The sequence below is a fragment of the Electrona antarctica genome (genome assembly GCF_951216825.1).
Source record: "Electrona antarctica genome assembly, chromosome: 1".
NCBI lineage: Eukaryota > Metazoa > Chordata > Actinopteri > Myctophiformes > Myctophidae > Electrona > Electrona antarctica.
Window position 1 is genome coordinate 12,124,594 of NC_136806.1, and position 27,046 is coordinate 12,151,639.

The following is a 27,046-nucleotide window of genomic DNA, read 5'->3' on the forward strand; positions in this document are numbered from 1 at the left end:
AACACAGCAGGTGAGAGGAAAGTTAGCCAAACCATAGATGGCCAACTTGGGCATGGCATCCTAATGCCATCGTAATGCCCCCTCATTATTTTTCCCTCACCTCTACACAGCCTGTATATTTGTAGCGATCACTGTGCTTTCAAGCCATTATCTGATGTTAGTGTACCCATTATCAGACGATGTGACCGAGAGAATGCTTGCCTAAGTGTTGATGCAAGTGTTGACGTGTTAATGCATTTTGGGCGGGAACCCCTTTTGGTGTTAGCATTATGTTATGCTTTAGCTATTGAAAAATAGCAGATCTACAAGCTCATAGCGCGGCACTCTATGAGCTTGTAGGTCTGCTATTTTTGAAAAATCGAAGAACGACTGACAAAGAAACATAGCTTTTTCATCAAACTGACATTTTTAGAATCTGATCTCAGGTCAAAATGCGTTAATGCATTTCTGGCGCTAGCAGCACATGGCTGTGAAAGCTGTGATACTATATATAATATCGGAAGGAGAAGATAGGGTCCACACACTGAGGTAAGCTCCAAATGACAGATGAAGAGCCGTGAGGCTCGTAACGTCATGTCCACTATGGTGTAAGGAACCTTAAATAAACTATTTAACTCATTTTGACCTGACGTCGAAAATTAAAAAAATGTCTTCTAAATCAGTTTTCTGAAAATACCTATGTTTCTATATCAGTGGTGCTCAATATTCCATGTCAAGGAATTATGTGTATTTGGCCGCCGACCCCAATTTGAAAACATGCTGTTCCAGGGACCCTGTGGAGTCCGGAGTGGAGTCACCCTATCTTTTTTCTTCCACTTTTGGCCTCGGCCCGCCACCTGACATTTAGTTAGTGGATGTGCGTGCTCTATTGTATTTCACTATGTATAATCCCATCATCATAGGCATCCGTCCGTCAATGATGACGATGGATCGCACCTGTTTCCTTGCAGCGGTGGCTGTGGCTGAACAGCCCCACTAGTCTGGAGTGGCAGTCTCTAGTGCAGTTGGCGCAGACAAATGTGACAAGATTTGACTGAGAGACTGCCATCGCGCAAATTCCAGCTTTACACCAGAGGAGAAAAACCTTTTATTTTTCCTTTTTTTTTCCAAAAAATTAGTTAGCACAGGCAGACCCTTCACATACTAGAGCATGTCTGAAATAAGTGTCAGAGCTGAAATCGACATGTAAATATGAAATAAATGCTTAAACATGTAGCTAGGTGTAATGTTAAAGACCACAGAAGTGAACCTTTTCAAGCCTGTTTTCTCAACTCGCTGTTTTCTGCAAGACATTACTCTATAAGCCATATCTCCAAAACTGGTGGGTCAAACTGAACAACCAATATGTCAATTTGAAGCTATGATTCCCTGCTTTCATATGACGTGAAAAAACGAAAAGTCAAATTGGAGAGGGGAGACGGGCACAGGAGGAGTGGGGGCTGCTTCACACAGTTTTCCTCTTCTGTCTCACCGCCTGCAGCAAAGAGATGTGCCTCTCATCGGCACGACGAGTTCCGGTAGCGACAGTCTGCCTCCAAGATATAGATAGATATATTATATAGATGGATATATCATACACTTACAGTAACGTATGCACATATACTACAGACATGGTTTGCGTTGTGAAGCACTTTGTTTTTGAAAAGTGCTATACAAATAACGTTTATTTTAGTGTGTAACTGTGGAAAGTAATTCAAATGCTATCCTCTGGATTTCTACATGACCTCATGTCATGGGATTCTGTCTGAATCCTAATGCCATCAATCAGACCGTACAATACATACTGTACACCCCATTTAGACCTGAGGCCGCATCAGTGTCGCCTTGTAACTTTTTTCACTTCCTTCCTGGACGTTGTTAGAGGAGAGGAAGGATGTGGTTGCGGAGTCGGGTGAGAGAGAGGGGAAGGACTCCAGGGAGGGTAGAGAGGAGAGAATAGAGGATGAGAGGGAGGAGGGGTTTAGGGACTTGAAATTGCGACAGGTGGTGACGGTCGGAGGGTGAGTAGGTTTAGGTGGGAGAGTAGAGAGAGAGAGGGAGAAGGTTATTAAGTGGTGGTCAGACCTAATTAAGGGGGTAACAGAGAGTGTGGAGGGGGAGCAGGCTCTGCAGAACACAAGGTCCAAAACATTACCAGCCTTGTGAGTGGGAGGGGAGGGAGATGGGGAGAGGTCCAACGAGGATAGGAGGGACGTAACGGGAAGATACTGCTCTGCCATAGGTAGGTTAAAGTCACCCAGAAGAATCAGGGGGGTGCCATCCTCTGGAAACGAGCTGATCAGAGAGTCTAGTTCTTCCAGGAAGTTCCCAAGGGTTCCTGGGGGGCACAATGAGGGTGAGAGGGGCTGGTTGTGATATTGAGATAGCATGAAATTCACATGTGGAGAGAGAAAGGTGAGAGAGATTTAAGACACGGAAATTCCATTTCGGGGACATGAGTATCCCTGTACCACCCCCCCATACCTGTTGAGCGAGGGGCGTGTGTGAATTTGTGTGAAACGGAGAGGGCGGCGGGGGTAGCAGTGTTATCAGGGGTAATCCAGGTTTCGGTTAGAGCAAGGAAATGCAGAGACTTGAGGGTGGCATGGGGTGAGATAAATTCAGGCATTTCCTTTTTGGTAGCTGTGTGGCAGTTCCAAAGGCCTCCCTCCACCACAATGTGGTGACTGGGTGAGCGAGCTGGGTATATGATATTTGAGGGATTTCTGTGGTGGGGGAAGTAGTGTCTAGGCTAGGGCGACATGAAAAGGGCAGGATAGGGATGGTGGGAAGTACACAGATAAATAACAATAAGAAATGAAAACGTAATAATAAGAAGAAGAAAATTTATACAAAACCCTGGGAGGCTGCCTCCTTCGTTAGATGTGTCTGGTTGTCTGGGTCTTTGGGTTGGGCACCAGGCTGAAGTGGTCGTTGGTCAGCCGGTGTGGGCTCCGGATCAAGGTTCATTCACACGTGTACTAACAGGGCAGTAAGACAGGGAGGAAGTAAAAGAACCAAGAGTAGAGATGGTTGAAGAGTAGAGGGGTAGCTTTAATGGATAGTTTTTATGGGTTAGAAAGAATAGTGTGCGTGCGTGCGTGCGTGCGTGCGTGCGTGCGTGCGTGCCGTCTCTGCGACCGTGAGTCAGTGATCTGAGAGCATATATATATATACTGCCTGAGGCTTTAATTAAAGCCTGGATCTAACCAGCAGGGGATTCAAGTAGACTCAGTGAGTGGTCTGTTTGTTCTGCCTGATGGCTGATTAAAAATTCAGATCAAAAGAGTCACTCCCACCAGGTCTTAAAGTACCCAGAGTATAGAAAGACAAACAGAGAAAATAAAAGATTACAGAATATTAGCAGAGAGGGTATAAAAACAATGCAGACAAACAGAAACAAGCTATAACAAAAAACACAGAAAGGCAGAGTGGTAAAAAAGGAGTGAGAATGAAAGATAGTTTTTTTAGGGGAAGGGGAAGCAAAGATTTGAGTTAAAAACGATCGCTCGGAAAGAATATATATATATTCAAAGATTTGCACTACATTTTCAAGATTTTTCAAAACTAGCAGACCTACAAGCTCGTAGCGTGGCACTCGGTGCCGCGCTATGAGCTTGTCGACACCAAAAGGGGTTCCTGCCCAAAATGGGTTAAGACCATGTGCCATGGTGCGAAGTTGTGCCGCAAAACAATAGACAATATACAGTATAAACAATATACAGTATATAATGTTCTCCTTCTCTTTCTGTCTTTCAGCATTACGGCTGTCCTGAGCAACAAGTGTGGCTTCCAGCTTCAGTACCAGATGGTCTTCTGCATCTGGCTCCTGGCCTTCAGCCCTCAGCTCTGTGAACAGCTTCGACGCTACAACGTTGTGCCGGCCCTGTCCGACATCCTCCAGGAGTCCGTCAAGGAGAAGGTCACTCGCATCATCCTGGCCGCCTTCCGAGTACGTAGGGGTGTGTGTGTGTGTGACGCCATTGATGTGTACGTCATGTGGTGTTTTCAGCGTTTACGATAGAGGGCGGGGCACTATTCCGCAACTTGTGAGTGATCCTATAGGACTTCTGAAAAAGAGTATAATAGTAATAACGTGATCTTAAAAATCACACCAGTGTGAAGTAAGTGGTGCAACTCCGTGTGGGGGTCCCCGGGGGGGGGGGGGGGGGGGGGTCCCCGGAACTTCCAGGCCCGCAGGAACGTGCCCAGGGTGCCGGCCCGCTTCCGGCGAGCCGCCCCGCGTCCGAAACGGTCGATTCAACTGTTTTGGAAATCATATACAGCAGTCGTGTTTGGGACAGATTGCAGATAATGAAGGGTTCAGAAGTTCCCTGCCTCCAGTAACATCATTTTGGAAATCACAGTGGACTTGTTTTTTTGTTTTGTTTTTCTAGTCTGCTTTAACACTTACTGTAGTAGACTCTTGTCATTTACCATAACGAGAGAAAAACGCAGCAACCAAACAATAGATGAAACAAGCACATAAAATAGCCAGGCCACATGAGAGCCATAATGCAATTTATGGTTCTGCCACCCTTTCAGATCTCCTGTACCGTCACTTCTCGTTGCGTCTATTGAATATTTAATTTGGCCCTAAAAGCCATGGCCTGGTCCTCTGTGGTCTGCATTAATGCCAGGTAATGAAATCCCTGTTCCGTGTCTCGAGGACAGAATGGAATTATAGGCCATGGCCGCCGTACTGCTCTCGCTGCCAAAGTGTTATCTAATTGGAGGACCTCTGACAGGAGGGTGCCCATGCATGCTTTTACAGCCTGCATAGATGGCGGGAAAATGAATTGGCTGATTTGCAGCTCACTTTATGTTGTAGAGCCCACTGTCATTCCACATATTGTGATTATGTGTTGCTCAGTTGACATCTAGTAAGTATGGTATATGCTATTTTCTGCTATCAACAGACATCATTGCCTTCAAACAAGACTGTTGAAACCCTACCCGGCCAGGAACACATTTATGCCTAGAAGAAAGTAACGCTGGCATTTTGAAATGCCACCGTGAAAAAACGGTGAAAAAAGAAATGTGAAAAAAATGAAAAACTATATTTTTTGTGCCTGAAGCCCATTTTTGGCTTCAGGCACAAAAGATGAGTTGATGTGATAAATAAGGGACAGGGGAAACTGTTGCGCCTTTCTTTGTCTTTTGTTCCAGGTTGACTGCAGGTGCTCTCTCCATCAATTAACCTGTTGATAAGCGCTGTTTTAAAAAAAAGAATCTGAGAATCTTAACAGTTTGACTCCATAAAACGATTTACCCGCTATTTCATCAAATATTCTACGCTGCCGAGATTGTTTTATTACCTTTTAGAGCATACGCTGAAGTATTTGCAGCTTTCAACAACGAAAATCCGCCGAAAAATGGTCCGTCGGCTTGTTATGATCATCAGCACCAACGGCCATGATCCGCCTCTATGAGGCATTGTAGTCCAAACAAACCCCCCCCGTCCACTTACATTGAGCTCAATTTCCCAGAAGCCCTAGCAGCCCAGATGATGACTTGATTTCCGGTTTCGTCATCAGGTCCCGGATAAATCCGCTGTTTCTTTTTAATTATTTTAAAACGGCGAAATAAACGCATTAAACAAATGTCGGGTATAGTGTTTTACGCGCGGTGGAACACTGGATTAAACAATTAGCGGCCGGCAAACTGTTAATCAAATCAAATATTTATTTGACCATTTGCGATACAGGGCCAGGCAAAGGCATCTTTGTATGAGGAATAAAATGAAATGAAAAGTGCACTCACTGTCTAGCCTGGCTAATAAGCCAGACCGAATCAGCCGTTGGCAAAGAAAAATTAGCCAGGCTACTCACTGTCTTGTCTGTCACATCACATGCAAAAACAGAGACGTTTCTGTGGCTACAAAGGTGGGGGGGACCTTTTTTTTACCAGCCCAAAGGTGCACATCCTGACTGTCTAAATTCCCAGCGACTTGTGTTGACAGACAGCATTTAACCCATTTAGACCTGACGGTCGAAATAAAAAGTCTTCTGAAAGAATATATATTCAATGATTTGTGTTACATTTTCACGATTTTTCAAAAATAGCAGACCTACAAGCTCGTAGCTTGTAGATCTGCTATTTTTCAATAGCTAAATAATGCTTAGTTAAAACACAAACGGGTTCCTGTCCAGAAAGGGTTAATTGGGGACATCATTTGATGGATACGGTTGGACTCGGTGCCTGGGCTGAAGGATGAGTCCTTGCTTTGAACCTCCTCCAAAGCCAATTGATTATAGCCTTCACGCTATAGCACGGCTGGTTCACCCCCCAAACCCATAAAATGAATAGATTCCATTTTAAATTGGGTTGTTAGGGAGAAGTCTTGTACTGCAATGTGGACACACTGCTATGAAAACTGCGGACAGATGGTTGACTCGATCGTCAAGAAACATAATTATTATACTGTATGTATACCCAGGGGGCGGCGTAAAGCCCAAACCACATCAAAGGGTCAGGTTGGGACAAAGCCATGTTAAGGTAGACCACAGTGTTGCATTGGTGTGGTCACCACACCAATGCAACACTTTGCAACTCAATGAGTTGCATTGGTGTGGTTTACCTTAAAAACCGTTTTGTCCCAACCCAACCCTTTGGTGTGGTTTGGGCTTTAGGATTCCGTTCATAACGTAATATGATTTTAATAATTATTAATACCAAAAAAAAGAGAATCTTTTCTTTTTTTTTAGTGGTAACCACTCCTATAGACAGCTATGTGTGTCCCTGGGTCTGTCTGTCTGTCCAAGCACGAAAATAGCGTTTGTTCACCACCAAGTGTCACTGTTGCACAGCCTAACACACAAAGCCAAATAGAAGAAAACACAAAAGCAGCTTGATTTAAAAACGAAGGGAATCGACCCGGACGGTTATCTCAACCACCTGGGCTGCTACGCCAGACGGACGGCGTGCCGCGGGTTCGACTCCCAAGCCCCGACGGCCTTTGCTGCGTGTCACTCCCCATCTCTCTCCCCCTTTCCTTTCTGTCAGGCATTGATAGTTGTCGCTATCAATAAAGGCATAAAAAGCCCCAAAATAAATCTTTCGAAAACAAAAAAACCAAAGGGAATCTAGTCTACCAACGCGCCTCAAGCCTGGAACGGGTGGTCCGGTTCGGTGCATCACAGGAACGGAGGACAACCGTTGCAGAGGAAGGAGAAGATGCTACATGGACGATTCAAGCCTTTTATTTAAGTGCTAGTACAAAAACTGCCGCCCCAACGTCTTCTCCTTCGTCTGCAACGTGCTTAACCCATTTTGACCTGAGATCAGATTCTAAAAATGTCTTCTACATCCCGACAGTTTTCTGAAAAAGCTATGTTTCTATGTCAGTGGTGGTTCGATTTTTCAAAAATATCAGACCTACAAGCTCGTAGCGCGCCACTCGGTGGCGCGCTATGAGCTTGTAGATCTGCTATTTTTCCATAGCTAAAGCATAACATAATGCTAACACCAAAAGGGGTTCCCGCCCAAAATGGGTTAAACTATTATTTTACGAAATGATGACCGATTAATTATTGTCCATACTTGTGGAGCTGCAGCACAGTTCTAGCAATTGTGCGTGCAATTAATTAACGTTAATCAATCCAGTGAATTCCATGCAGCGAGCGGGCTTTATCTACTATAATTACTTCCATAGCTTTAAGCCTGATGACATTCTGTAGATATATTAATCTACACTACACACGTCTATCCTTCTTCAGAATTCTCGGAGTGGCTTCACCACTCAAATCAATAGCTCATTAAGTCGCTAATCTCGTGCACGCTGTGCGGTGAAGACTCTCTGAGAGTAATGGACCATATTTTGTCATGGAAAGATCAGATTGAATCAGCGTGTAAGAAAACAAAGCACAGATCACGGCCACACAGCCAACTCAAGGTACGGCCACGGAGCCGACTTGGGGACCCAACGCAGCTCCTCCAAGGAAAATAAACAAATTAACGGAGCTGAACATGAACCCCCCCACCGCCCACCCCTTTTTTTCCCTCACTGTATGTTTCTTTTCCCTTTTTACCTCCTTTATGATGAATTCCTGTTCTGTCCTTTGTCTATATAGAAGTGTCTATTTGTACGTCTCTAAATGTTTTTGATGATTTGAACATGGTGGACCCTATTGGAAACAAGTGTAATGCTTAATTGGGTCGTCCACTCACAGTTAACAGCCTTTGTATTGAGTTTGTGCTTAAAATGTACTGTAATTCTGCAAACTGTTAATACATTTTTCAATCAATCAATCAAAGAATCTACTTCTTTTTTCGGTGCTAGTAGACTGATTCTTCTTTTGTTTTTCACTTATGTTCTTCAGTACTGTACCTGGCTGGTATGGATGTTTCTGTCTGCAGCCCTAAAGTCACAACTGCTGCAACAACTGAACATTTGTTCAAAGATTGTTGGGCAACCTCTTCAGAGGCTATCGTTGCTTAGTTTTTTATATTTGTTGCATTATTTATTAGACGTTCCTGTTCCTCCTTTGAGCTTCTTCGTTAGTGGGTACTGTATTTATGAACGTTGCATGTCTGTCCTGGGGGGTCCCTGGAACAACACATTTTCAGATGGGGGGTCCGCAGCCCAATTCAGATTATTCTGGGGGTCCTTGACATGGAAAAAGGTTGAGCACCACTGACATAAAAACATGTTTTGTTTTCCTGAAAACTGTCAGGATTTAGAAGACATTTGTAGAATCGTCCTCGGGTCTAAATGGGTCAACATATTGTGTGTTGCTTTGCTTCCTTCCAGAACCTCTTGGAGAAGTCCTCTGAGAGGGAGACGTGTCAGGAGTACGCCCTGGCCATGATCCATTGTTTTGCTTCCTTCCAGAACCTCTTGGAGAAGTCCTCTGTGAGGGAGACGTGCCAGGAGTACGCCCTGGCCATGATCCAGTGCTTTGATCCAGTGTTTTGCTTCCTTCCAGAACCTCTTGGAGAAGTCCTCTGAGAGGGAGACGTGTCAGGAGTACGCCCTGGCCATGATCCAGTGCTTTGATCCATTGTTTTGCTTCCTTCCAGAACCTCTTGGAGAAGTCCTCTGAGAGGGAGACGTGTCAGGAGTACGCCCTGGCCATGATCCATTGTTTTGCTTCCTTCCAGAACCTCTTGGAGAAGTCCTCTGAGAGGGAGACGTGTCAGGAGTACGCCCTGGCCATGATCCATTGTTTTGCTTCCTTCCAGAACCTCTTGGAGAAGTCCTCTGCGAGGGAGACGTGCCAGGAGTACGCCCTGGCCATGATCCATTGTTTTGCTTCCTTCCAGAACCTCTTGGAGAAGTCCTCTGATAAGGAGACGTGCCAGGAGTACGCCCTGGCCATGATCCAGTGTTTTGATCCATTGTTTTGCTTCCTTCCAGAACCTCTTGGAGAAGTCCGCTGATAAGGAGACGTGCCAGGAGTACGCCCTGGCCATGATCCAGTGCAAAGTGCTGAAGCAGCTGGAGAACCTCAGCCAGCAGAAGTACGACGACGAGGACATCACCGAGGACATCAAGTTCCTTCTGGACCGCCTGGGAGAGAGCGTTGCAGACCTCAGGTACGTACGTCTGTGAGAGAGACCTCAGGTCTGTGAGAGAGAGAGAGAGAGAGAGAGAGAGAGAGAGAGCGAGAGAGAGAACTCAGGTACTCGACAGGCCACTTGGTAGGTCTGAGAGAGAGAACTCAGGTACTCGACAGGCCACTTGGTAGGTCTGAGAGAGAGAGCTCAGGTACTCGACAGGCCACTTGGTAGGTCTGAGAGAGAGAGCTCAGGTACTCTACAAGCCACTTGGACAGAAATGGCTCACACGTGTGTTTATTAGTCAGGACAACTCTCCCACCCAATCAAAAACCCTGAGGAGAAGACGAGCTCTACTCAGGGGGAGTCTTAAAGAGTTGTCTCTTACAATAGCTGGTACAGATTGATTGATTGATTGAAGTTTTTTTCTCATGGTTACATTTCAAACGAAATGTGGACGATCCATGATAAAGCATTACACTTATTTACAACAGGGTCCACCATTTTCAACTCATAGGAACATTTAGAGACGTACAAATATACACTTCTATATACAAATAATAATAATAAAAAAAAAAAACAGGAAATCATCATATAAAGAAAGTAACAAAGGGAGAAAACATGTACAGTATGGGGAGGGGTGGGAGCTCAGACAAGATTCTTGAAGATGGAAAGGGATATCCGTACTCTCGAGTAGTTTCTTATGAACTTGTTTATTGTCAGCAAACACCCAGCAGCAGTCTACCAAGAGGAACAACTAGTTTTACTGTGTGTTTTCTGATAATAAACAAACTCATGAGAAACTACTCACGAGAGTGCAGATATTCCTTTCTCTGTAGTTTATTAGTCCTCAGTGCCTCACTACAGTGAAGACTACTCTTCCTGGGGTCCAAACACTCTTGTACCGGCCACTACTGCAACTAATATGTAATTTAGATGTCCCCCAGATGTATATGTGCGTCTGGGGGGCATCTAAACGCAAAGTCATTGCTAGAATACTAGCGATTATAACGGCCACTAGCAAGTAGCACGACTACTGTCCACTGCTTTGAAAAGCTGTCATGTCACTAACAACATGAAAGGCCACTATAAAGACGTAGGATTGGTTCTGCGGTGCCCTTTATTTCAAGCTCTCAAATTGTTTCCTCCTGGTTGTAGTGGTTCTCAATCTTTTTTTATGTCGAGGACCCCCAAATTGTCATTTATAGTAGCCTGCGGACCCCCATTTGTACGGCTCTAGCAGTCACTTTAAACCGTCTTAATTTCAATGACCATTATTCTGGGAATAATTGTTAAATAAATGTCTGACTGTACCTACCTTGTGCTGTTTACATTTCTGTCTAGTAAAGTATTCAATCAATCAATCAAAAGCTGGGAGATTGTTCTCATTCTCTGACCAAAGCATTTAGAGGCTGACTTGTGATTCTATAGCCTGGCAGTGCTGTTGTTGCTACAGCAGTGACTCTTCTCTTGGTACGACCATTACTGCAGGTCAGAAGAACTAGAGACTGTGTCTGTCTTTGATCTCTGTCTCTCTGGGAACAGAGGCGCAGTGCTCTGGTGCCTGCCTGATCTTTGAATGCTGCTCTGATTACATCCCCCAATTGAACTGGGTATTGTGTCTACCCTGCATGCCCTTTCTCTGCAGCCACAGGACCCAAAGCTGTGACCACTGAAATCAATACTCTTATCAAAAGACTGGCAGTGCTGAGTGCTGATAATGTGGATTGTTGAACCCCCCCCCACCTTCTCCTCTCAAATCTTGACTTCTATGCTATCCTTCTCCTCTCTCCTCCATGGCATTCTCTCAGCTCCTTCGATGAGTACAGCTCCGAGCTCAAGTCTGGCCGTCTGGAATGGAGCCCTGTGCACAAGTCTGAGAAGTTCTGGAGGGAGAACGCCGTCCGTCTGAATGAGAAGAACTATGAGCTCCTCAAGTAAGATCCATACGGAGAATGTGGACGTGTACCGTGTAGCAGTGGTTCCCAAAGAGGGGAACGGGGACCCCTAGGGGTCCTTGAGGGGGTTCCAGGGGGTCCCCAGCTAAATTAAGTTTGGAACCAAATGGACCCTTATATGGGACTGTAACTCTCAGACTTAAATTAACTTTTTTGATATAAATTGGGATATCAGAGATAGAAATGTTTTCCTTTTGCTGTGCGTGTCTGTCCATGCAAGAGCCCTGCTCCTACTCATTGTTGTAGAGCCCTGCTCCTACTCATTGTTCTTGGGTATTTCAGTCACGCTCTCTGCTGGCCTCGTTGACATCCGCTTAAAACCCTAATCTTCATCTTGGTCTCATCATTGGCCTCTCAACATAATCAGTGCAACTTTCATACTGCTCTTTCTGGGTTTTTCTCTCTGTGTGTGTGTGTCTCTCTCTCTCTCTCTCTCTCTCTCTCTCTCTCTCTCTCTCTCTGTCTCTCTCTGTCGCTCTCTCTCTGTCTCTCTCTGTCGCTCTCTGTCGCTCTCTGTCGCTCTGTCTCTCTCTGTCTCTCTCTGTCGCTCTCTGTCGCTCTCTGTCGCTCACTGTCTCTCTCTCTCTGTCGCTCTCTGTCTCTGTCGCTCACTGTCTCTCTCTCTGTCGCTCTCTGTCGCTCTCTGTCTCTCTCTGTCGCTCACTGTCTCTCTCTCTCTCTGTTGCTCTCTGTCTCTTTCTGTCTCTCTCTCTCTGTCGCTCTCTGTCTCTCTCTCTCTCTCTGTCTCTCTCTGTCTCTCTCTGTCTCTCTCTGTCTCTCTCTGTCTCTCTCTCTCTGTCGCTCACTGTCTCTCTCTCTCTGTCGCTCTCTGTCTCTCTCTCTCTCTCTCTCTGTCTCTCTCTGTCTCTCTCTGTCTCTCTCTCTCTCTCTCTCTGTCTCTCTCTGTCTCTCTCTGTCTCTCTCTCTCTCTCTCTCTCTCTCTCTCTCTCTGTCTCTCTCTGTCGCTCTCTGTCGCTCTCTGTCTCTCTCTCTGTCTCTCTCTGTCTCTCTCTGTCTCTCTCTCACTGTCTCTCTCTCACTGTCTCTCTCTCTCTCTCTCTCTCTCTCTCTCTCTCTCTCTCTCTCTGTCTCTCTCTGTCTCTCTCTGTCTCTCTCTCTCTCTCTGTCTCTCTCTGTCTCTCTCTGTCGCTCTCTGTCGCTCTCTGTCTCTCTCTGTCTCTCTCTGTCTCTCTCTCTCTCTCTCTCTCTCTCTCTCTGTCGCTCTCTGTCTCTCTCTCTCGCTCTCTGTCGCTCTCTGTCGCTCTCTCTCGCTCTCTGTCTCTCTCTCTCTCTCTGTCGCTCTCTGTCTCTCTCTCTCGCTCTCTGTCGCTCTCTGTCGCTCTCTCTCTGTCGCTCTCTCTCTCCTCTCTCTGTCGCTCTCTGTCACTCTCTGTCTCTCTCTGTCTCTCTCTCTCTCTCTCTCTCTCTCTCTCTCTGTCGCTCACTGTCTCTCTCTCTCTCTGTCGCTCTCTGTCTCTCTCTGTCTCTCTCTCTCTCTCTGTCGCTCACTGTCTCTCTCTCTCTCTCTCTCTCTGTCGCTCTCTGTCTCTCTCTGTCTCTCTCTCTCTCTCTCTCTGTCGCTCACTGTCTCTCTCTCTCTCTCTGTCTCTCTCTGTCTCTCTCTCTCTCTCTCTCTGTCGCTCTGTCTCTCTCTATCTCTCTCTCTCTCTCTGTCTCTGTCTGTCTCTCTCTATCTCTCTCTCTGTCGCTCTGTCTCTCTCTGTCTCTCTCTATCTCTCTCTCTCTCTGTCTCTGTCTGTCTCTCTCTATCTCTCTCTCTGTCGCTCTGTCTCTCTCTGTCTCTCTCTATCTCTCTCTCTCTCTCTCTGTCTCTGTCTGTCTCTCTCTCTCTCTCTCTCTCTCTGTCTCTCTCTGTCTCTCTCTATCTCTCTCTCTCTGTCGCTCTGTCTCTCTCTGTCTCTCTCTATCTCTCTCTCTCTCTCTGTCTCTGTCTGTCTCTCTCTATCTCTTGCAACTCCTCTTTGCAGGGTTTGTACCATACTACTGACTCATGAATGTCCCACTGATAGACCATTAGTGTTCCTCAATATCTGTCATCCTTGGATTAATTTTTACCATGGAGTCCCAGGGTAAACATTGGATTCATGTTTTACCATGGAGTCCCAGGGTAAACATTGGATTCATTTTTTACCATGGAGTCCCAGGGTAAACATTGGATTCATTTTTTACCATGGAGTCCCAGGGTAAACATTGGATTCATTTTTTACCATGGAGTCCCAGGGTAAACATTGGATTCATTTTTTACCATGGAGTCCCAGGGTAAACAAATTAACTAGCAAATAGATCTGCAAGCTCAGAACGCGTTGTGAGCTTGTAGATCGGCCTCTGTGACACAAAGTATAAAATGAGGATTGAGTGTTTAAGTCATAATAATATGGATATATTTGCAAACACTCTTGTCGTCCCTTGTTGTCCCTGTCCAGCAAAGCATATTAAACCATTATTCTGGGAATAATTGTTTGTGAGGTTTCCATAAATATTTTAGCTATGGACGACATTTTGACAGGCTATTTATGAAGGTGCATTTCGCTCTCGTGTCCACACATTTTGAGCACATTACAATGACATACCATTCCTAAAATATTGTTACTTAGGTTGGGACATGTCCCCTGCTTTTGAGTATCTGCCAATAACGATTTTTCCCAATCCAATATTTATATATTTTTATGGAGGTCACGATCACGTATGTTTTTTGGCTCCCGATCCGATTCCGATCATTTGAAAATGATATTTTTACGATCACGTGATCAGCTCGGGACAACCCTAATGATTACGTTATAATGCCTCAGTAACGTCAAGTAATGAATGACAAGGGTGTGATGGAGTTGTGATGCTATTGATATTAGGGACTTTAAGCAACAACGGTTTTCAGGACGGCTCCGCTAGGCGGAAGTACGGCGGCTATGACGCCGTCGCCGTAGCTGTGAAAATCGTTAAGCAAACAGCCATTCGCCGATGGCGACATTGGTGACGCATCTATGCAGCATGTGTCAAACATAAACACTTTTTTTTTTAAACACCCCGTCGCGCGTCAGCTAACTTGCCGATATTGCTTAATTCTTATGCACTGGACATGATTAGCATGCAGTGGAAAGAGGAAGGTGCTGGAGCAATCTGTGTTATTCTAAAACCGTTTTAATAAACACGGTTAATTTGACACATGGTATTAGTGTTCTTTCTTCATTCAGAGCACGTCAACACATTACACACCATAAGAGAGGTGATGGAGCAATCGGTGTAAATGTATGACAGCTATAATTTCAATAAACATGGTTATGACATGCAGGCGTTGTAGACACTACGTGTAAGTGTAGGTTCTCCCGTAGTAGAAAGGGCTGCGACGGCAAGCAGGTTTATGTATCGAGCACTGATCCATTTCCAGTTGCCGTAGCCGTCGTTGCTTAACCATGCTGTTGTGATATGTGGTCCCCCTCCCTCCTCCACTCATAGGATCTTAACCATGCTGTTGTGATATGTGGTCCCCTCCCTCCTCCACTCATAGGATCTTAACCACCATGCTGTTGTGATATGTGGTCCCCCTCCCTCCTCCACTCATAGGATCTTAACCACCATGCTGTTGTGATATGTGGTCCCCCTCCCTCCTCCACTCATAGGATCTTAACCACCAGGCTGTTGTGATATGTGGTCCCCCTCCCTCCTCCACTCATAGGATCTTAACCATGCTGTTGTGATATGTGGTCCCCCTCCCTCCTCCACTCATAGGATCTTAACCATGCTGTTGTGATATGTGGTCCCCCTCCCTCCTCCACTCATAGGATCTTAACCACCATGCTGTTGTGATATGTGGTCCCCCTCCCTCCTCCACTCATAGGATCTTAACCAGGCTGTTGTGATATGTGGTCCCCCTCCCTCCTCCACTCATAGGATCTTAACCACCATGCTGTTGTGATATGTGGTCCCCCTCCCCTCCTCCACTCATAGGATCTTAAACACCATGCTGTTGTGATATGTGGTCCCCCTCCCTCCTTCACTCATAGGATCTTAACCACCATGCTGTTGTGATATGTGGTCCCCCTCCCTCCTCCACTCATAGGATCTTAACCATGCTGTTGTGATATGTGGTCCCCCTCCCCCCTCCACTCATAGGATCTTAACCAGACTGCTGGAGGTGTCAGATGATCCACAGGTCATCGCGGTGGCAGCACATGACGTGGGAGAGTACGTGCGACACTATCCACGTGGAAAACGGTAAATGTCTCTTTATTTATTCTATTTATTAAAGATGTTTGTTTTTCTGGCGGGGGGAAGCACTCAAAGAATCTGTGTCCTTCTACTGCTCTAAACTAATAATAATAATAATAATAATAATGGATTGCATTTTAACTTTTATGTTCCTCATTCTGCTAGCAAAATGAGGAACATTTCCACTTGGAAGTTCTCTGAAAAAAGAACCAAAAAACTCCAAAGAACTATGGCTATTTCAGTCACCCATGTTGGAATGACTTAAATCGGTAACACTGGCGGACGCAGTAACTTAGTGGGCATATATGGTTCACACGGGCAGATGCAAAGATACAGTCTACCATTTGGCCAGTCGCTAGTCGCGTTAGATTTAATCATGCCTCCCGTTGTTGTCGATCGCCTTTAGAGTGTTTTGGCTACATTTAGCTGCTCCAGCCACATCCGGTATAACTTCCGGTCCGTCTGTAAAAGTGCTCCGTTGCTATAAATCGATTGGGCGCTGATGATTTAATGGATTAAATAACCCCGGGCAATCGGAGTGTTAATAGCTTTAGTCTTATAGCTTAGTTCTTGTTTAGTTTTCCTCTGTGAAGAAAGGTAGTCGACAAACATTTTTAGTCATAGTTTTCAACGAAATCAACACTAGCTGCCAACCAGTCATGCAGTCATCAACTCAATTCAATTCAATTTTCAATTCAAAGGACTTTATTGGCATGAGAAAACATACGTTTACATTGCCAAAGCAGAAAGCACAATACAACAATACAGCAATACAATCAAAACAAGAAATATGTACATTTGAACGTCAGAATCTTCAATAGATCAATTTCTATATTGTACCAAGATCACTGGATGCAGGTATAGTGCAGGAATATACACAATGATTAGTCTTTAGGGTGGTTGTGTTCAACTCAAGCCTATTGTTGAGCATGATGTGACAGCTAGCACACCAGAACCTGACTTAGGCGCCCTGTCTTTCACCAGCCCCAGGGAAATGAAAACGCTTGTTTGTTGGAGGATGACATCCCCAAGCCTGAAATCTGTTGTCTTACGAGTCTTTTTTTAGTTCTCCTAGTCTTGCTTGTATCCGTGTCAGGAGACGTCCATCTGCTCCACCCTCCACCCTCACTTAATTCTTCAACCTGCCCACTGTTTCTGTCTGATTGAAGGAGTAATCATGGTTTTTCCCTTCACAACAACGATTCCCGCGGCACCCATCAGTCACAATTGATGGTTTCAGAGCACAGCACTCCTTGTCTCTGTTTTGACAGACCACCAATTAGGAGCAATTTGCCTCATGTGGTCTTGCAGTAATGTACCAATTAGGGGTCAGTTTGTCAAGTCAATTGATGTAATAGTTGTTCTTTCCTTCATTATAGATGAATCGGACGACCAAGGCAATCAATAGAATAATCGCTAAGAATATAATCCATAGTTGATTTCAGTAATTTCACCGATACAACATAATCCATAGTTGATTTCAGTAATTTCACCGATACAACATAACTGTTATCCACCGCACCACACACACACATGACTGTATCAATACTCACTAAAAATATGTAATTTTATGGCAGTCCAGTCGTGGCACTTGCTGTTCTGCAAGCACATAATGAGATTGGAAAACGTTTTTCTTTTTTTTTCAATAACAAAAGATTGTAACACACTTTTTCACTCTGGTCCAATTGCCTATAATCCTGGGCGCTACTCTCCCTCTGCCGACCTGGGGAGAGCTCCGAACTGAGCTCATGCTTCCTTCCATGCATGAGGAGTGAGCAGGCCGCTTCTTTTCATCTGACAGGGGGTATAGTGAGGCAGCTTAAGGCCATATTTTAGCAAAATGTGGACGCGGCGGACAAAAGCGCCAATTTTTTTCCACATGCTCTCCATAACCATACGTTTCATTTTGGAAGGGGGGCCACGTCATCAAGATGTCAGAAGGCGGCCATCTTGGTGTTCAAAGATGGCCACCATGTAATATCTATAAGTGCCACTATCTCGGCTTCTAAGCCACTTAGGTCAATCTTGGTGTCAAAATATACATTATCTAGGTCAAGGAATGCAATAAGGTCATTGAGAATATCAGTAGACGTTTATTTGTGCCAATATTGAATAAATACGGTCATTCTAGCAACATATTTACATCATCTTCAACTCTGTTAGCAGTCAGACACATTGAAAAAAGTGTGTGTGTGCGTGCAGTGAAAAGGGGAGGGGTCGGTGAATGTGGAAATTGTAATTGTAATTTGCGTCACAGCGAAATGTTGCGCAATAACAGTATGTCATACAAAAGCAATATTTGTACAGTAAATATGGCAGTTGCATGGATGCAATGTAGTGCAGATGGATTTCTGTGGCATGCATCCTTTTTTGTGCATAGAGAGATGTGTGCTAACGGAGTGATTTGGTAGGAGAAGTCGGACGGATAAACAGGCATATTGCTTTGCACCCCCTATAGTAGTAGGATGAGCATCAAAACTATATTTTAAATACTTTTCATTAGCACATGCATGCCTTTTACATTCCATAGGGCTGGACCACACATGGACCCCATTTGGTTGTTTTCTGCATCTTCCTCTGTGACCTGCCACCTTCATGTCATCTCTCACAGCATCCTTAAACCTCGTCTTTGGCCATCCTCTTACCTGGCAGCTACATCTTCAGCATCCTTCTCCCAATGTACCCTCATCCCTCCTTTTCACATGTCTAAACCATCTCAACCTCGATCACCTCTCTTGCTTTATCCCCAAACCTTCTAACCTGGGCTGATCCTCTAATTTAGTCATATCTAATAATGTCCTTCCTTTTCACTCCTAATGAGAACCATAGCACCCTTAATTTTGCCACATCCAGCGGTGCCTCCTTTTCATCAGTGCCACCAGCATGGCTGGTCTCACTACCATGTTATACATCTTCCCTCTCACTGGTAGCCTTTTGTCACAAATAACTTCTGAAAACATATGTCCCATTTTCTCAATACACTGGCTTCGCTTGCTAGAACATTTCCATCTCTATACTCACCTTAACCTGTTACACTACTGTCTAGACAATTGGTACAAATCAATTTCTCCCTCCCTCACCATCTCTTTGCCTTACCTCTATACTTACTGTACCCTCTGAAACTCATGGCATTGCCCATTGACATATATATTAATTAATAATCTCTTTTAGAAGGGAGACCTGGGCTACAACAAGATGGCAACATCCTACTATAATGCACACAGTCTGTGTGTGTGTCTGTACATCTGTAATCCACGTAACTCGAGAACCGTTTGCCCCACCGACTTCAAATTCGACACACACGTTCCACACACCCACAGGGAGTGCAGTGCCCGGTGTCGAGTCGGTCGTACCCACGGTTGTCCAGAACCGCCCTTTTTCATTTGGCGGCCATCTTTGAACGCCAAGATGGCCGCCTTCTGACATCTTGATGACGTGGCCCCCCTTCCAAAATGAAACATATGGTTATGGAGAGCATGTGGAAAAATTTTGGCGCTTTTGTCCGCCGCGTCCACATCATTTCGCTAAGCTACCGGACTAGTAGTTTCCCCGTGGAAGGAACCCGTAGTTCCTTTCCCTCCATCAGGCCTGAGCTGACGAGGGGGAGGCAGTAGTATAGAGACCAGGATTACTGCACGTTTGTTTTGTGAGGGTACCTACCCTATGGGACAGGGGGAGAACATGTGAGGGTACCTACCCTACGGGACAGGGGGGGAAATCGCGCACAGGGCGTCCCTCTAGCTCCTTCCCTGCTAAAAACGATATTGGGCGAGTTAAATCTATGATCACAGATTGCGTAGGGCGAGATCGGACGTGATAAGGTTTTTTATTTTTATTTGAATCATGATTTTTACCGGATCTTGGCGTCATCATCGCCCAGCAACGTTTTCCTTCCGCGTTGGTGATGTCATCGATCATTTTCCTTCATCCAGTCTATCTTTAGCGACAATCTAAAGTGGCGTTTCTATTGAAATTGGTGCTCAGATTGAGGAGATCATACAGAACATCATGTGGTGCTCAGATTGAGGAGATCATACAGAACATCATGTGGTGCTCAGATTGAGGTGATCGTACAGAACATCCATGTTTTTACCAGCTCAATAAAATAAAATTGCGACCTCGCGGGACCGTTTCAGCGGTTGTGATCACAGCGAATGCATCTAACATGCACCCCTGGAATGATTCCGTGCTACCCGAAGCACACAAAATCGCCGGTAAATCCCTCCATCTGTGCCTTGGTCTGCCCTGGGGGTCTCCTCCCAGTGGGACGTGCATCGAGGACCTCCCTAGGGAGACGCCCGAGAGGCATCCTAACCAGATGCCCGAACCACCTAAACTGGCTCCTTTTCTAGGCAAAGGAGCAGCGGCTCTACTCCGAGACTCTCTTGTGTGACTGACGGCGCCGGTAGCTCAGGGGTAGAGTGCCTGGATGGGAACCGCAAGGTTGCCAGTTCGAACCCGGGCTCCCCCAGAGTTACTGTCGAAGTGTCCTTGAGCAAGACACTGAACCCCTAATTGCTCCCGATGTACTAGTTGGTGCCTTGCATGGTTTCGGCTGCCATCGGTGTATGAATGGGTGAATGTAATGCACAATCTATGTAAATCGCCTTGGATAAAGGCGCTATATAAATGCACCATTTACCATTTACTGAACTTTACTGAACTTCTCACCCTATCTCTAAGGGAGATGCCAGCCACCCGTCGGAGAAAACTCACTTCGGCCGCTTGTATTCGCGATTCGTTTTTTTTTCTGTGCGTACCGATGAACTGCATTGACTGGTATTTTCCTGGCCCCTGTGTTTTCCAGAGTGATTGAGCAGCTGGGAGGAAAGCAACTGGTGATGAACCACATGCACCATGAGGACCAGCTGGTGCGCTACAACGCCCTGCTGGCGGTGCAGAAGCTCATGGTCCACAACTGGTACGTATGTGCTCTGATCCATGTGCTGTCTCCTTATTAACCCATTTAGGCCTGACGTCGAAATTTAAAAAAAACCTTTTTTAAAAAAAAATTCTGAAAAACCTCATGTTTCTATATCAGTGGTTCTCAATATTTCATGTCAAGAACCCCAAAAATGTTGTGTAATTGGCCGCCGACCCCCATCTGGAAATATGTCATTCCAGTGACACCCCCAGAAGCAAAGATTTGAGCTAAAAACGTTCGCTCTGAAAGAATATATTCAAACATTTGGGCCACATTTTCACGATTTTTCAAAAATAGCAGACCTACAAGCTCGTAGCGTGCCACTCGGTGCCACGCTATGAGCTTGTAGATCTGCTATTTTTCAATAGCTAAAGCATAACATAATGCTAACACCAAAAGGGGTTCCCGTCCAAAATGGGTTAATAACCCATTTACAGACACGTTGGTTTTCAACCAGTGGTCCTTGAGGAGGTTCCAGGTGGTCCCCAGCTAAATGATGGAGAGTTGCTAACCAAATGGACCCTTATGCTGTAGATTGCATTTTACACTCAAATATTCTTTAGTTTTGGGTCTGAGAGGCTTTAACCCATTCTGGGCGGGAACCCCTTTTGGTGTTAGCATTATGTTATGCTTTAGCTATTGAAAAATAGCAGATCTACAAGCTCATAGCGTGCCACCGAGTGGCGCGCTACGAGCTTGTAGGTCTGCTATTTTTGAAAAATCGAAGAACGACTGACATTTTTAGAATCTCTGATCTCAGGGCAAAATGGGTTAATGTCATGAAATGGTGGTCCGTGGCTTAAATTACAAATGAATAATGGGCCTTGATATGAAAATGGTTGAAAACCACTAAACCCTTTTCATATCGAGGCTCGTTAGTTATTCTGCATCTGAGCCACGGACCACCATTTGATGAGATGTAGCCCCTCAGACGCAACACTAAAATAATGTTTTGTTATCGTTGGATAAGGTTCAAGGTCAAGGTAAACCTTTTTGTCCACGAGGGAAATTTGTCTTGGGCTTTCACCCCAGCTACAGCCACACATAAAACATCAATGACAAACAAAAATACATTACAGAGGAAGACACAACATTACACGATTGCACACATGATGTGGATAATCTAGCCTCACACAGTTACTGCTGTTTCAGAGCCTCGTTCAACATCTTAGTTGATGCTGGTACAAACGATTTTTAAAATCTGATGTACTTTTTGTACTTTTGGTTTTGTATGATATGCCACCATTGGAGAGATTAACAGGCAAACATTCGATAAAAATCACAATTCTTCTACATTCTGTAATTGTGTAGACTTCTTGTGAATTAAGTAATGCAGATGTTTAACCCATTCTGGGCGGGAACCCCTTTTGGTGTTTTAAACATTGTTATAATTTAGCTATTGAAAAATAGCAGATCTACAAGCTCATAGCACGCCACCGAGTGGCGCGCTACGAGCTTGTAAGTCTGCTATTTTTGAAAAATCGAAGAACCACTGACATAGAAACATAGCTTTTCCAGAAAACTGTCAGGATGTAGAAGACATTTTTAGAATCTGATCTCAGGTCAAAATGGGTTAACAACAATTTAACTGGGGACCCCCTGGATCCCCCTCAAGGACGCCTTGGGGCCCCAAGACCCCACTCTGAGAACCACTGAGTTACAAATGAGCCATGGCATGTCCAGATAACCTGTGACCAGCGGTTGTTGCTTTTTTAAGCTGCCATAATTATTTAGACTAAATATATACGGTAATACAATGCTGGAATATTTGGAATAATGAAAATGCCTTCTTCACAACCCTGGTAAAATAACCTGAACACCCTTGATGGCAGTGCTGAAATATGAGTCTGGGTCTAATAATATTCCGGTATGTTTCTGATCAGATAGGACACTCATCCAATAGTTTGTGACATGGGGCCAAATTCTAAAATTGGTAAATTCTCTGTATTGGTGAATTCACTATATTCTGAAGAAGATTATTGCAATGTGGAGGAATTTGCTCGGCATTAAGGCCAGACCTTTGCAGAGAGACACACGGTACACATAGAGACAGGACTAAAAGCACATAGCACATTAACCCATTTTGACCTGAGATCAGATTCTAAAAATGTCTTCTACATCCTGACAGTTTTCTGAAAAAGCTATGTTTCTATGTCAGTCGATTTTTCAAAAATAGCAGACCTACAAGCTCGTAGCGCGCCACTCGGTGGCACGCTATGAGCTTGTAGATCTGCTATTTTTCAATAGCTAAAGCATAACATAATGCTAACACCAAAAGGGGTTAAAGCAGCAGACAGATCTCCACTGCAATATCAGATCTGAACACAATGATGGATTAACACATTGGGTCACTGTATTCAAGCAAAATGATTTTGTTATTATTGTGTCCTGTGGCCGTGATTCTCAACCTTTTTTTTTTTTTGTTCCAACAAGGACTCGTGTTTGGTTCTCTCTCTCTCTCTCTCTCTCTCTCCTCCTCTCTCCTCTCTCTCTCTCTCTCTCTCTCTCTCGAAAGTGTGCCAAATACTGATTTTAAAAGGCATCCGTACAATCTGGGGTCTTGTATGCCGGCAGTGGGTTCATTGAAGTCATACGAACACAAAGCCTCTAGCTTCTCTTTCTACCGTGGCAGTCAGTCCTCATGGCATGTTCTCTCAAGGCCAGGCCGACTAGTTCACACAGTCCTCTTCAATAACCCCAACCCACCTGTGTACAGTATTATTACATGTGGTCTCAGGCGTTTTTCCTCCTCTACTCCATCCCTCCTCCTGCATCTCCTAGAAACAGCCACACACACAGATGATTTAACGGCAGAGAACAATGTGTTTGTTTTCCTGCCACTATCTAGGCCGTGCGCACGGCTTCCTGAGCCGCTGTGTGGACGCTTTGTTTGTGTTTCGACGAGCATTGCATTGTTTCTCCTGCCCAAGTGATTGTGATGCTCGGACGACCTGTACACCAAAGTGTGGGGGGAAATTATTATGTTTGGTCAATTTATTTATTCGTGATAAAAAAAAACAAACAAAGCCCTTAGACAAAGCAAGACATTTACAAAGACCGTAAATATACAGTATATGCCAGGGCTAAAGTAGCCATTGGGCCAGGGGCCCTTGGCCCTCAGGGGCCCTTCGAGGAAATTGGACCGCGCGGTACTGGATTTGAGGCCCTGACAAGGGCTCCTGGGGATAGTTTTTTGTTAAATTTAGGTCAAAAAATACGAAAAAAGTAAAAAACAAATGGGATGAGGGTGTGGCGGAGAAAATAATTTGCATACACAGCGCCCCCACCACATCAGGACAATGTGGTACTGCAGCTAAAACTGCTTATAAAGCCAGACAGAAATGACATGGACTGGTTATATCAAGAGTGGTGATTTAGGCTCAAACCATTAGAAATACGTTTGTGGGACATAAACAATATGATTAAAAATTTGAAGTTTAAAATGCATGTTTTAGTTCCTTTAAGTGCAAAACTGCTGCTAAGTGCTGCTAATGTTTTGTCACTGGTTTCAGCAGATTGATGGAGGCTGGAACAAACAATAGCTTCAAGCGGTTTTGATTAGCATTTTGACACACAGATTATTCTTCCTAATGGCATAAGGGTCGTATTCAGAGCGGATGACGAGACTTTCCAATGATTTTTGTTTGTTTAGCATTTTAATTTACTGCTGTGAAAGGAATCTATTGCATGACCTGCATGGTGATTTTGTGCACAAAGCAATCTTGTTGTTTTAACCACTTAGTGGAAATAGCTGATCTATACAAGCTCACAGCCTAGATCTGCTTTTATTCACTATTTTTGAAGATTGAAATGAGTGCTGCACGATTCTTGCTCAAACATGAATCTCGATTTTCCTCCACAATAATTTATTCTAATTTTTTCCATGAAAATATGTATTGTCTTCAGTCTGTAGTTGCTGAACATTATTACAAAAGGCTTCCAAACCCCAGAGAAAACGCCAGACCACAGAAAATCAGCTGAATGTTCAAAGTTCAGGTTCTGTGGGTGTAATTGAGGTCACCCAAAAGAAAACTAAAATAAATCAATGTCATGAAACCTTTAGAGATTTTCACCTAGAAATAGCATGCACAAAATTGGGATGACAGGTTGCAAGTAAGTGCTTTTAAAAGTTAATGACAGTAGAAATTGTAATGTTGTTCTTGTGTATTCAAATCCGTTTTCGGATGTCACTGCTGTAGTTCTGATAATTGTGGTGGGATTAAAAAGCGTTGTACATGGAATGAAATGTGAAGTGGATTGGAGAAAAAAAAGGGAAAAATAATGAAAAGGCAATATCGTCACTCCCAAGGAGATACGGCATGCTGTTACGTGAAGCCCAGGCGCAAAGCCCCTGCTCAAAAATCGTGCGCACACAAACATTTCCTACAAACATCGCCTTCCCTACCTACATATACTGACAAGAGAATGCTCAGAGACAACTCTCACTGACTCCACTACTATTGATTTTCTCTCAGCGTGACGGCTACATTGCCGCCTCAGTCGGGTTTATGTCACCTCAGAAGCGTTGTTATCCAATGTGTCTCCGTATCTCCAGATTATCCCATTTTGGGCGGGAACCCCTTTTGGTGTTTTAAGCATTATATGTTATACTTTAGCTATTGAAAAGTAGCAGATCTACAAGCTCATAGCGCGGCACCGAGTGCCGCGCTACGAGCTTGTAGTTCTGCTATTTTTGAAAAATCGTGAAAATGTGGTGCAAATCTTTGAATATATATTCTTGCAGAGCGAGCGTTTTTAACTCAAACCTTTGCTTCTGGGTGGTCACTGGAACAACATATTTTCAGATGGGGGGTAGGCGGCCCAATTACATTTCTGGGGTTCTTGACATGAAATAGTTTGAGAACCACTGACACAGAAACATAGGTTTTTCAGAAAACCGTCATGATTTAGAAGACACTTTGTAGAATGGAACGTAGGTCTAAATGTGTTATTGTTCAGGTGAAGCTGCCTTCTGCGCGCCTCGGACGCCTTCCTGAATACTAAACGCTCATTTAGAAATTAAGTGTAATCAAGACTGCCGCTCCAACTCTTAACTGTAGGATTCTGCTCAGCAGGCCTAGTGACACTGGTGGAAAGTAACTAAGTACATTTACTTAAGTGCTGTACTTTTTGAGGAATTTGTACTGTACTTGAGGTATATTTGTAATTTACTTGAGTATTTCTAATTTCCAATACTTTTACTTCTACTCCATTACATCTCGGATCCAAATATTGTACGTTTTACTCCACTGCAATTATTTGAAAACTTTAGTTACTAGTTACTTTCTAGATTGTGATTATTATTTCAAAACGTACATTAACCATTAACCACTTCAGACCTATTATATACGTTTTGACAATTTGAAAATAGCCGATCTACAATCTCATTTAGCCTCTAGATCTGCTATTTTCAAAAAACTCTGCATAATGACTACTACCAATACTTTTGTACTTTTACTCAAGTAAATTTTGAATTCAGGACTTTTCCGGAGTATTTTTCCATTGCAGTATTGATACTTTTACTTAATGTTATAATTTAGCTATTGAAAAATAGCAGATCTACAAGCTCATAGCACGCCACCGAGTGGCGCGCTACGAGCTTGTAGGTCTGCTATTTTTGAAAAATCGTGAAAATGTGGCACAAATCTTTGAATATATATTCTTTCAGAGCCAACGTTTTTAAATCTTTAAAATCTTCGCTTCTGAGGGGTTCCTGGAACAACATATTTTCAGATGGGGGTCGGTGGCCAATTACATATCATTTTTGGGGTTCTTGACATGAAACATTGAGCACCACTGACACAGAAACATCTTTCAGAAAACTGTCAGAATTCAGAAGACATTTTTAAAATGTCGATGTCAGTCCTAAATGGGTTAATGACCTTCTCAGCAGCACATGTAACACATCTCCTCTCCAACGTGTGAGGCTGAGGCGGACATCAACGTGTTCACCTTGAGTTACCGCGTCTGTGTTTGTGAGGGAGAAAAACATCTCCACTTTCCTCCCCGTTTAAGGCTCCTGCTGTCATGACAACGACAGACAGCGCTCGACGTTCCGACAACCTTGCCCCCGTAAATGGGCCGTGTGTCATCTGATTTACTTTTAACCACCTGTTTTTCTTTGAAGCTTGAAGCTTTTGTGAGCGCACTTATTGGTTGATAGTCTACTTGCCAGCCCATAGATCCCCATTGTGAACCCGGACATGTTGAGTACACCAAGGTTTTATGTTAGAAATGTTGAGTATGGGTCCCCAGCATGTAGAAACTGGCGGATGCTAAATGGTAAATGGTGCATTTATATAGCGCCTTTATCCAAGGCGCTTTACATTCATACACCGATTGCGGCGGAAGCCATGCAAGGTACCAACCAGCACATCGGGAGCAATGTGGGGTTCAGTGTCTTGCCCAAGGACACTTCGACATGTAGACAGGAGGAGCCGGGATTCGAACCGCCGACCCATGG

General features: G+C 44.4%; 1 protein-coding gene across 5 annotated transcripts in view; it reads left to right on the plus strand.

Annotated features, from left to right (window-relative positions):
• Positions 1-27,046, plus strand: part of atp6v1h (ATPase H+ transporting V1 subunit H) — a 56,753-nt gene that overhangs the window by 25,707 nt on the left and 4,000 nt on the right. For all 5 annotated transcript variants that reach the window (XR_013790374.1, XM_079505418.1, XM_079505421.1 and 2 more), the window contains exons 9-13: positions 3,739-3,931; positions 9,338-9,516; positions 11,289-11,414; positions 15,564-15,665; positions 20,467-20,580. Coding sequence is in view for 4 of the 5 variants with exons in the window: in XM_079505418.1 (XP_079361544.1) it covers positions 3,739-3,931; positions 9,338-9,516; positions 11,289-11,414; positions 15,564-15,665; positions 20,467-20,580 (714 nt within the window). In the remaining variant the exon portion in view is untranslated. The remainder of the gene's footprint in view (positions 1-3,738; positions 3,932-9,337; positions 9,517-11,288; positions 11,415-15,563; positions 15,666-20,466; positions 20,581-27,046) is intronic.